Raw genomic sequence first — 12408 nt, 5'->3', positions numbered from 1 at the left:
ACAGAGTAAAGATCTAGAACAGAATTTCCTTGCAAAGCAGACTGAGATGCAGAAAGCCAAAGTAGTCAGATGTTAAGAAAGTCAAGGAAGAGTGTTTTCAAGAGATCTTGAATCTGCCTCTGTCTCCCCCACCCCTTTCCTAAACTATAGACTCACTTTTAAAACTGTCTTTTCCGAGATGGTAACATTATCTTGTACTGAGCTCCTTCCACACCAGGCCTACCTACTGCCAGGCACTTTACATCTCTTTTTTCCCTAACACAAAATGCTATAGCCTGACAGAAACCTATTACCACTTCCATTTTACGGATAAGAAAATTGAGCCTCTGAAAGATAAAATAATTTGCCCAAAGATCATACATCTAATAAGCAGCAGCAGAATTCTATTCTAAAATTCATGTAGTCTTATCTATCCATCAATATTTAACAACTGGATCCCTTTCCTCTCCACTTTATCCCTCTCACTGGAGTCAATAATATCCTGGTCATGTCACTTCCCCTGATTAGAGAGTTGAGTTCAGTGACTCCCCAAAGCTTCCTATCATCTACAATGATGGGGGCCACACGCTCAATTACCTCCTCCCTATCCCATTCAGTTCAGTTCAGTCGCTCAGTCGTGTCCGACTCTTTGCAACCCCATGAATCGCAGCACGCCAGGCCTCCCTGTCCATCACCTACTCCTGGAGTTCACTCAAACTCACGTCCATCAAGTCGGTGATGCCATCCAGCCATCTCATCCTCTGTCGTCCCCTTCTCCTCCTGTCCCCAATCCCTCCCAGCATCAGGGTCTTTTCCAATGAGTCAACTCTTAGAATGAGGTGGCCAAGTATTGGCGTTTCAGCCTCAGCATCAGTCCTTCCAAAGAAATCCCAGGGCTGATCTCCTTTAGAATGGACTGGTTGGATCTCCTTGCAGTCCAAGGGACTCTCAAGAGTCTTCTCCAACACCACAGGTCAAAAGCATCAATTCTTTGGCGCTCAGCTTTCTTCACAGTCCAACTCTCACATCCATACATGACCACTGGAAAAACCATAGCCTTGACTAGATGGACCTTTGTTGGCAAAGTAATGTCTCTGCTTTTGAATATGCTATCCAGGTTGGTCATAACTTTCCTTCCAAGGAGTAAGCATCTTTTAATTTCATGGCTGCAATCACCTATCCCATTAGGACAACCTTAATCTCTCTGGGTCCACACTAAATTATTCACAATTCCCCAAACACCATTCAACTTTATACCTCTAACTCTCTGCCCTCTTATTCTTCTTGCTCAAATTCTATTCATGTTTGATAAACAAGACCAAAATGTAACATCTTTCTGCAGTTTCTCTTACCCACTTCTCCAGCCTAAATTAACTGCTCCAAAACGTTGGGAATTTGTAGGGATAGTTTAAACTACCTACAATCAAAAGTTTTAAATGTTTTAATTGCTCCATCATTTGAGAGCTCAAAGAACTCTATATATACACCTTGATTACGGCACTTACAATATCAAATAGTCATTCTGTCCATCTCTCTCCACAGATGCAGGGGCAGAGGCCAAGTCTTACTTGTTGCCCCAGGACTTGGGAGAGTCCCTCACTCACAGCAGTTTAGCAACTATTTCGCAAACCAATCAAGCAAAGTAAAAGCTTTTCTGGTTTTCATTCTGACACCTGAAATTCTAAAACCTAAAATGCTTAACTATTTTATCTTAAAAATAAATTGTCCCTAAATAATAATAAACTATCCAGACTCAAACAACCAAGATTCACAAAGTTCTTCGAAAAAATTATCTTATCATTATTGTATCTATTAATATTACAAAGTTCTACCACAATATTATAATACAAATTCACATATATTCAGCTAAATATCTGTTCGCTACTTATTTCCCAAGCAACTAATTCTTAACTTCCATAAGGCAAAAAAATTAAGACTCAATCATATTTGATATTAAGAAGTTATTTTAAGCCCATGCCCCACAACAAAGAGTAGCCTCTGCTCACCACAACTAGAAAAAGCCCGCATGCAGCAACAAAGACTCAGCACAACCAAAAACTAATAAAAAAACAAGGCATTTTTATGTGTAATAAAGGCATTGTGGCTATGTTTCAGTCGCTGTCGTCGTTTAGTCGTGTCCAACTCTTGCAACCCCATGGACTGTGGCCTGCCAGGCTCTTTTGTCCATGGAATTCTCCAGGCAAGAATATTGGAGTGGGTTGCCATTTCCTTCACCAGGGTATCTTCCCAATCCAGGAATCAAACTCAGGTCTCCGGCATTGCAGGCAGATTCTTTTCTGACTAAGCTATGAGGGAAGCCCTATGTTTCAGAGACAAGCTGAAATATCTATGGATTAAGAGATTTCCTTCACAATAATGGCAACACAGGGTAAAATACAGATGAAACAAGACAGATTATGAGCTGAAAACTGTTGAAGGTGGGTAATGATTGGTGATGACTGGTTGATTTTTTCTGCTTTTCAAAATACTGAAACTTTCCTCTAATACACTGTTTTCTTTCTTTCTTTTTTTTTTTTTAAAGAAAAAGATCCAGTGAACACAATACAATAGATCTAGTGGGAAAACAATCCTTTATCTTTATCTAAGGATTCCTTAGATAAATTTATCTTAAGAGTCCTTTATCTAATGGTTCCTTCCATTGCTCTAAATTAAAATAAACTAGATGATCTTATATAATACACTTGCCATGGGGATTCTCCAGGAAAGAATACTGAAGTGGGTTGCCATGCCCTCATCCAGGGGATCTTCCCAACCCAGGGATTGAACCCAGGTCTCCCGCATTGCAGGCGGATTCTTTATCATCTGATCCATCAGGGAAGCCAGTATAATATGCTTAACTACAACAAAGCCCAACCTTGTTCATGAGAATAAACTTAGTAGTAGTATATTTTATTTATTATAACAGACAAAATACTACCACACAGACTAAACCACAAAAATACAAGGACACATTCACAACAGAATGATGACTGTATTTTGAAATGTAGAGAAGTAAAGATAAAAAGAAAGAAATGAGTGAGAGAAAATAAGTGAAAGCTTACAGAAGTGGCAAACAGCCCATAATTTGGCTGAGAAACCTAAAATTCTCTAAATAAGGAATTACTCCCACCCTTCCAGGTTATAGTTTTTAATTAGGTCCCAAATGTCATCCTGGGCCAAATTAAACCCAACAATAAAGTCATCAGTGAAACAGATGCTAAAGATCAAAATGAAGAAAGAGTACAGCCATGTAAATAAATGCAAAGAAACAGGACCAGGGTGAGGGTGAGCAAAGAAAGAAATGGGACCAAACAGTATACACATCTCTACTTCATTTACCCCTATCCTGACTGAAGGCCCATGAAGATGAGAAGTATCCTAACCCGACAAAAAAGACTTGACAGGTATCTCTAACTATACACACACTAGTATAAAACCCATCTTTAATCAGTCAAAATATAATTCTTGTATACTCATTATCAGCGTGCTTATTTATTTTTAAGGTAATGCACATCTAAGGTTAAAATACAAACTCACAACAGCGGAGAAATCTAGTTTACAATCTCCCCTCCTCCTCACCCTAGGGCTGTTTTGTACTACAAACATGATTATTATTTAACTACTTCTTGAATATCTTACCAAAACTTGGTCAGAAAATTCCTTAAGTTGACCCATGAACGTTCATTCAAGGATCTCAAGTTAAGAACTCATAACAAAGGTAACCATTACTACAAAATGAGAAGAGTGAAAGAAAACACAGTAGATGACAGTCTGAACATCCGCTAAAAGCAAAAATCTGATTGTAAACCATGCGCTCCTAAACAAAATTAAAAGATGCCTTGCTAATAAAGAAGTCAAGAAATACCATCTCCAATAAACACAATCAAGAAACAAACCCAATCCTATTAATAGGAGACATTCTACTAAGGCCCAATGGCAGGTAGAACTTTGAAACTGAACTCACAACTGCCCCAAGAGTAAACTGAAAATGGGGATCCAAGAAAGCAAGGAGTGCTTCTGCGGGAGCCATCAATGTCCTGCCCATCTCCAGCACTACCTATCTAGGGAAAGAAGGTGCAGATTACAAGAGTCCCCAGGTACGAGGAGCTAAGAGCCTGGTTTGTCTTTCTCTACTGGGGTCTGGTGTTCAAAGTACATAATTTGTTGAAACAAATGACCAGATAAATGGAAAAGGGTGTCTGTAAATCAAGCTAGCCCAGAAGCCACCGTGCAATTATCTCACAAATGTGAACACCCCTTCCCCATTTAACTCATGTATTGTAAAATACTAATGAAATAATTGAGTTTTAAATGTCTGATACAGAATATGTTACATAATATAAATTCTCATTAAATGTTTCAAGAAAAAAATGAAATATATCAGGATATGCTAAGTCTCATGCGCTTTCATTAATTTTAACCTAGCAACTATTAGATAATTTTTCAAGTTAACTCCAATAATCTAAAATCCAGGGGTTCTTAGTTAACTTTTGAAATTCCCAAATCAGGAATATACAGTCCAGAATAGTTAAATCTACAAAGAAGAAACCTGAGGAAGACAGGAGCCAGGACAGCACCCTATAAAGCCAATGCTTCTCCTGCCTTTACTTTAGTCAGGAGAATGTGTTAGGAAGGATAAGGAATGTCAGAAGTAAGTTTTCATTAGTGCAGTGAATGATATTCAAGTTAATGTGGCTTGGCTCGAAACACTGCAAAGGCATCTCCACTTTTGCATAAAAGGGCCTAAGAATCAGCAAATCCAGGATCCCAATACTGTCCACAGTGCACACACAGCCGAAGAGTCCCATCCAGCCCTGTGTTCCACCACTGATCAGGTGATTCTGGGGCTAATGTCTACTGCTGGCAACACTGCATGTAACAGGTGCCACCAAAGCACCTTTCCAGCAAGGCCCCTGATAGACACTGGTACTCCGTTAAGCTTCACAAACAGGTTCCTGTGACTGCTTTTGTGCATGCTTGCTAATCAATGTTTTTATGGATGGCCAAAAAAAAAAAAAAAAAAAGCCTTTCTAACTTGTAAATTGTTAAATTGATCTGTATCATAAACCTTCAGGATACTCCACTTTCCTACCACCACTGATGTTTTTGTGATAGTCCTCCTCATACTTATCTCACCCTTTAAGGGAGCTGTAAATTTTCAATGCAAACAAGGGATATCTTCATTATCTCCATATTTCCTGAATAGACTCAAATATTTGCTGCTTTAATTTACCATTGACAAATTACAAACCAGTAGAGAAAACTGATAGAATTGTATGTGAGGCTTTGTTTGATATGAGTACATAAGACTGTCGATCATGTATTCATTCAGTTCAGTTCAGTTCAGTCGCTCAGTCGTGTCCGACTCTTTGCAACCCCACGAATGGCGTGCTGCCATGGCCAGGCCTCCCTGTCCATCACCAACTCCGGGAGTTCACTCAGACTCACGTCCATCGAGTCAGTGATGCCATCCAGCCATCTCATCCTCTGTCGTCCCCTTCTCCTCCTGCCCCCAATCCCTCCCAGCATCAGAGTCTTTTCCAATGAGTCAACTCTTCGCACAAGGTGGCCAAAGTACTGGAGTTTCAGCTTTAGCATCATTCCTTCCAAAGAAATCCCAGGGCTGATCTCCTTCAGAATGGACTGGTTGGATCTCCTTGCAGTCGAAGGGACTCTCAATTAAACTTCATTAATTAACTAGTTTACAAATAAATACATGTGGGCCTTAAATAACCACCATTTCAATTCTTTGACAACCTAGTGGTGTTTTTGTAACATAAATTAGTTCTCTGGATACATTTCAAAAATATTAATTCACAGTGTTTTAATTCATTAACATCAATTGCAAAGAGTTCAAAGCATCACAATGAGTTTCAAAGTAAGCTTAACCAAAAGTAAACTTTTTCAAATCTGCAAAATAATACTATTATTACATATATAAAAACTAAATGTTACATAATCAAGTCATAAAAAGATATTTTTACTCTGTAGCTAGCCAAGCACTGAACCTTCACTTTGGTTCAAAGTGCATAGCCCACCATTCCACTTTACCACCTACATCACAAAAACTCATCTCTCACAGTTTTTAACAACCTGAAATGTACAGAGGCGGCAGTTAAATGTTCCTGTGTCATTTCAATTTGTAATTGATTCTACAAAAAGAGTTATCCGGTGAGGGGAAAGAATTCAGAACTTTAAGTGCATGTTTATATATTCCTGCAATTCTAATGTGTGGCCAGATAAGCAAGCACTTTCTATAATCTCTTACTATAGCTTTATTACCAGAAATGTATCAAAATCTTAGGAAATGTATAGCAATTGCCTGAGACTTTGTCCAGGTAAATAACAATGACTATAACTTACAAGACAACTTTCCAAACTTAAAAATACTTTTATAAGATGCATCAAATTAAAAACCTAATTTTGAAACAGAGAAGTGTGACATTATTCTGCGGTTACTTTTGTAACCCAAACACTCATCTCTTTTAGCGGTGGAAATGAATATATTCCTTTAAAAGTGCCAGTAAACAAAACACATACATAGAATATAATTTTAAGTATCAACATCCAAATATTATAGTATAAAAAGTCACCTTCTACAACTGACCTAATAATTTTCCCTTACCATATACATTGGGCTTCCCAGGTGGCGCTAGAGGTAAAGAATCTGCCCACCAATGCAGGAGACTTTAGAAACGTAGGTTCAATCCCTGGGTTGGGAAGATCCCCAGGAGTAGGAAATGGCACCCCACTCCAGTATTCTTGCCTGGGAAATCCCATGGGCAGAAGAGCCTGGTGGGCTACAGTCCATAGGGTCGCAAAGAGTCGGACACAACTGAGCACTACCACAGTGGTAGTTTAGTCACTAACATGCAAGCAAACCAAATTTAGGAAAATATATGCTTTAATGGATCTTAACCTACTTCCACTACCCCCGGAATTTTAAATTTCAACTATTTTCATGCTAATTATCTCCTAGGAAAAAGAAGAACGTATTTTTTTTAAGTACATACATTTTAGCCACCATGGGCCTCCCTGGTGGCTAAGACAGTAAAGAATCTGCTTGCAATGAGGGAGAGATTACTTCCAGGTATTCTACATAATCTATTGATTAAAAGAATTACAAAAAAAAAAAATCCCAAGAAGAGTATTTAACACAAACTTAAAAATGATATAAAGGTACTTCAAAGTGAACAACTATGTATTTTAGCATAGTTTCTTGACAAAAGATTCCAACCCTTTAGCACTATATAATTACTATAAATACAAATGTAGTATCACTATCAATATATTCATGCTCTATATTAACATATATTTTAACGCAAATCCTTATTAACTGAAAACAAGAATAACCCAAAAGATTTTTTAAAATGTGCTAAGTCACCATAGTTAATTCCTGTTAAAATGTTTCACTTCTTAATTACTTTTCAGTAACTCCACTGTAATTAAAAAAATAAGAGTCTTGAATTATGATACCAAAAGATGGTCAGCATTAAAGAAAAAATTGGTCAAGATCATGCTATATTTCAAGAACTCTGATTAAGCAACCACTTGCTGCTAACAATCTTTTAAAGATATTTTAAAGGTACTACTACAAGATAATACACTGTACTACTAATTTCTCTTTAATCCAAACCCCCAAGCGTTGTATATCAAATGGAAATCATTCAAACAGAAATTCTTTCAATGACTCCAATATAAATCAGTCTGACAAATGCATTCAGCTACTAAAAGAAAGCAGTTTGGATAAAGTATCCTCCCAACTAGAAAAGGAACCTACAAGTTCCGGGGAAAGAAGAGATACTTATTAGTAAATGTTTTAAACTTACCAAATCTTTTAGGTCAAGAGTCAACCTTTTTTAAAACCTAATTTAAAAACTTGAAAGAATATTCAATATTGTATATGAATAAATGTTAAAAGCAAGTAGTAAGAGCTAAGTTTCTGTCAGAAAGAAAAGTTATACAAGGTGCCAACTAAATTTGATGGGCGGATGGCCAGATAGGGTAATGACAAAAATCATAGCTAAAGAGTCCTGTGATTTATTTAATTCCAGTATCTGCCCTTAGGTAAGTAGCCTGAACCTACCCCAACAAAGAAAAGCCAGCTCTCATTTTTAAGACTTTCAGGGAATAAGAATTCTGAAACCAACACAGCTCAACATTTCACAAAAAAACATACTGTTTACCAGGGCTGTTCAAAAGATGGATGAAACTAAATAATTCAATACTTCCTATAGCAAGATTCCAGCTCATTCATTCTATTCAGAATCCAATTCAAACTCATGGTGAGAGATCATATAATATCAAGCTTTACATTACACATTTCACTGTTATGTTCAAGCTCACAAAGATGCAACCAAGAACTGCTTGCGGTTGCAAGCACATACTCTAGAATGTTTTATTTTAATGTTAAGGCTAATGAGTCTTGACCTAAATAGGACCTCACAGGCATGGGGTCTGAAGTAATGAAGATTTTTTCTTCTCCTTTAGCTCAACAAAATACTTAGTAGTTTATCAAATTACCCAGTATTTGATGAAGCCTTCATTCTGCCACAAAATATAATGAACCTTAACAAGTTTCTCATTTATGTTACTGCAGTCAAACATCAAGAAAGTAAAGCACATTTTCACAAATACTTGAAAATGTTACTTTACAATTTAAAGTCAGTAGTGCATAATAACTACAGATCAATATTACAATCTGAAATACAATGTTAAGCACGATCCACTCACTGTGAATCCATCTAAATACAAGCATTCTGAGACATAAAATCAACTAGCATTTTACACATTATCCACGTATAACATCAGATTCCATTTATTTTTTCATTATCCTAACCAAAACAATAGATTTGGCCAAACTATTCCAAATGTATTATATTTGCGGACCATTTTACCAACCCCCTACCAGACCGGAGATAATCACTCCAAAATACAATGCTTCTTAAATTTAAATATTTTCCTTAATCTTTTGGAATAACAACTTTGACAGTAGTTAAGTATTTTTAAGTAAAATATTTTAAATACGCAGGTTGAAAAGAAATTTCAAGGTTTAAATCATTTATGCTTAAATCATTTCAGAGCTAGTCGCTATTCATTTTTCCGGCGATAGTTTTAATGAAGCCAATTAATACCTACATAGTCAAAGTTTAATTCAACTTTTCTCTATGGATCAAAGGGACTGAGCTTACTGAAAAGGATTATTTCAGTTTAGCTTTTGGGTCATTATTGTGTTCGAAACCCCTTACACTTAAGTTACTTTGAAACAAAAACAGAAGTGTAATTACAGATAAAAGGAATTAGTGACTCCAAACTGCAGACAAAAATTCGAGATAACCGTATTTTTTTTTAAATCAACTTAAGAATAAAATGCAAGGCTTTAGTTATTTCAAATTTCCTTCTCAATTGCAACAATAAAGCCAGGTATCAAATGCAAAGCTACTGATTTCAGCTAGAAAAGAAAATGTTTAATGGATGCAACACCTATCGCCGCACACTCCAAGTTTCACGGTCCCAATTAAGAACCGAGCATTCAAATATCATTTCGATCAGATTCTGGTCAAGAGACACAAACTGATGCAGACAGATCGAGACTCCACTGCCTTTGTTCAATAGCTTACGGATGGATAACTAAATGTGCTACAGGTTGATAAGCATTTACCAGGCTTATGAATGCGGCTCCCAAGCTTGAGAAAGGTGCAAGAATGCTAGATGCAAATAATCTTGGATAATTTTTATTAATCACCCACCGAGTTACACACTCCGAAGGAGAGGCCTATTCATCGCTACTATTTATTTCCATGTTTACCTCTCCTCCCTCCCCCAAACCCCCCCCCTTCACTTTCTCCTCCCACCCTGTCCCGCCATCTTGGGCCGACAGGAGCAGCCATTACTTAACTAAATGACAGTGCCAACAACTTTCCACACAAATAAACAGAGACTGCACCCCGAATTTCCCTCGGCCTCCCCTGTGAAAAACACAGGGAACGAGGCTCCAAGGAGAAAACACATTCATAAGTAACTGCAAGATTTCTAGAGCAGAAAGACTCAAAAAGTAAACAAGTCACCCAACTTCAGGTAAAACATCGTACCCCTTGAGATGCCTGTCAACAGCCCCATGCAAACTCTTCACCGCCCTAAACTACGTGCAACTTTCCTTCTGGGAGCGGGGACACAGGAAAACCCCAAACGTTGGGTTAACAGTACATTTCCCGAACAGCCTACCTGGAGAAAAAGAAGAAAAACCAAGGGAGGCAAGTAAGTCGGAAATGTGGGGAAATCCGCACACATTTACGAGCCTTTGACCCTAAACAGGCACCTCGGAGAGATCATCGGTTGACCCTCCAAAAGCCGTAAAATAACAGGCAGTTTTGTCGACCCAGTTGAGCTCGGCCCCAAAGCGCTGCCGTCTCTGTTCCTCCAGCTACGAGAGGAGAGAGCGATTTCGCAAGGGAGCAAGCGAGGGATCCGGTGGTAAGGGGAGACCAAAAGCAGAAAATAGTTTTCCGGAAGCCCCTCGGCCCTCGTTCGCGGCCACAATGAGCGCCGGCCGAGCCGCGGGGCCCGGGACGAGCGGGGCGCCGGCCGGGGAGACCGTGTCCGCACTCCAGCCCGCGGCTGCCTTACCTTGCCCAGTAGGGCCTTCGTCCTGGCGCCATCTTCATGAAACCTTACGAACCCGAAGAGGCGGCTGTGGGGAGAGACACACGCGGCTCGTTAGAGCTCCAGCAACCCTCCCGACCCATCCCTGCACGATCCCGAGGCCCCGGCGGCGGCGGATACGGCACCGAGAGCGCCAAGCCCAGGTGCCCGCCCCGCCGCCGCCAGAGGCGAACCGCGCTCGGGCCTCCCCGGAGAGAGGCGCCAACCGTCCGGAGCAGACCGGGCGGGTGGGTGACGGCGACCCATACCTATCCAGTCCGCCGAGCGCCTCTCTCTCCTCGGCTGTCAGGCTCGGGGACGCCTCCTCGCTCTCCCCGCTCGCTTTTCCCGCCGCCATTTTCTTTTCCTCATCACCGAAAGCGGCGGCGGCAGCGGCGGCGGTAGCGAGCGACACTCCGCTGGATTTCATGGAAACGCAGCGAATTCACAACTCCGACGCCGACACCCCCCCGCGGGCCGGGGCCCGCAACGACGCCCCCAACCTCCGCGCGGGACCCGCACACCAACTTTATCGCCACCTCCTCCTCCGCCGCGGGCGGCAGCGACGAAAAATCCCAACGCGGCGGCGGTGAAGGCGGTGGCGGTTGGGGTTGCGGAGCCCCCGGGTCGGCAGCGGCGGCGGCTCGGCTTGTTGGGTCACATCGCGGGGGCGGGCGAGGGGCAGCCACGGGCGGGGGCGGCGGGAACGGCCGGAGCGTGCGGGGTTGAGGGATGTGGGGGGAATTCGTTGGAGAAACAAACTTCCCCGGCACCAGCACAAAGTTGTTGTAATTGTGTCACACAGCGAACCCCACGCCGCCGCCGTGACCCCCCCTCCCTGCCCGGCTGATGCAGCCAATCGAAATGCCCGGCTCGCTTCATGTGACCTTTGTTGACTCACGTCAGCCGTGGCTCCACTCAACTTGCTAGCTGCCCGAGCCCCGCCCACCGAGGCCACCACCTACAGGGAGCAGGAGGCCCGCCAATTCTGACCGATGGTTGGCTGCTGGGTCCGTCTGTCCGGGTGAAGGGTTGTCACCGAGAGGGAGCAGCGGGTTAGGTTGTGCCAGTTAAATATAGTGGGGCAGAGAATGGAGGGTTCGGACTGTGTCAGCTCGCGAGCCGCGGCGGGCTCGGGAGGGGGAGGGGAGCGGTGGGGAAGGGCGAGGTCCGTCATCGCCCGCGGCGGGCGTGAGCAGTGAGCTAGGACGCCATGGACAGCCTTTGGCTGCCCAGGAGCTCCGGGGTGGTCCCCGACCGCGGCTCCGGCATCCTGTGCTCCGCGTGTCCCGGGCCCTGGAGGGCCTGTTAAAGGTCACGTCGCCAGGAGGCGGTGCAAGGCTCCTGACCTCCGCCCTCCGAAGAAAGCATACTTTTTGCACTGCTGGAAGTAATGGCCTCCGCGAGGAGCGCCCTCGGAGAGCCGTTGCCGGTCCCGTGCCCTGGGGCTCGGGCGCCGCCCTAGGCCAGGCCTGCGCTGCCGGCCCGGATCCCCTCGCTCGCGCTGCAAATGAAGGGGGAAAGGCCCCCTCACCCCCGGCCAGAGGGATTGAAGAGTCACCCACAGGGATCTGGCTCGCAGACCACGGCTCCCCACCGCCAAAGGTCTGTTGGCAGCACTTTGGAGCCAAATTTTCCATGCTACCGGTGTTTTATCAGTAGTTCATTATAGTATTATAAGAAAAAGCAGTGACGAAAATTTGTTAAGCAGTTATCTCCAGAATGTTGCTTTCTTTTGCTGTGATCTCAGTGGGGCTTTCATGGGAAGAGTTGGGACTGCTTGTAGAC

The 12408-nt window shown here is 42.3% G+C and overlaps 1 protein-coding gene across 9 annotated transcripts in view; it reads right to left on the bottom strand.

Annotated features, from left to right (window-relative positions):
* Positions 1-11485, bottom strand: part of KDM6A (lysine demethylase 6A) — a 179975-nt gene extending 168490 nt beyond the window's left edge. For all 9 annotated transcript variants that reach the window (XR_015158464.1, XR_015158465.1, XM_086386701.1 and 6 more), the window contains exons 1-2: positions 10890-11485; positions 10606-10669 (exon numbers count right to left, since the gene is read on the bottom strand). Coding sequence is in view for 7 of the 9 variants with exons in the window: in XM_086386701.1 (XP_086242827.1) it covers positions 10606-10669; positions 10890-11050 (225 nt within the window). In the remaining 2 variants the exon portion in view is untranslated. The remainder of the gene's footprint in view (positions 1-10605; positions 10670-10889) is intronic.
* Between the last annotated feature and the right edge of the window lie 923 nt (positions 11486-12408).

This window comes from Bos grunniens, chromosome X, assembly GCF_055505025.1.
Source record: "Bos grunniens cultivar Pamir isolate PY7600 chromosome X, Bosgru_T2T1.0, whole genome shotgun sequence".
NCBI classification, from domain to species: domain Eukaryota; kingdom Metazoa; phylum Chordata; class Mammalia; order Artiodactyla; family Bovidae; genus Bos; species Bos grunniens.
Note: the sequence above shows the minus strand (reverse complement) of the source record. Positions and strands in the feature narration are given on the sequence as shown.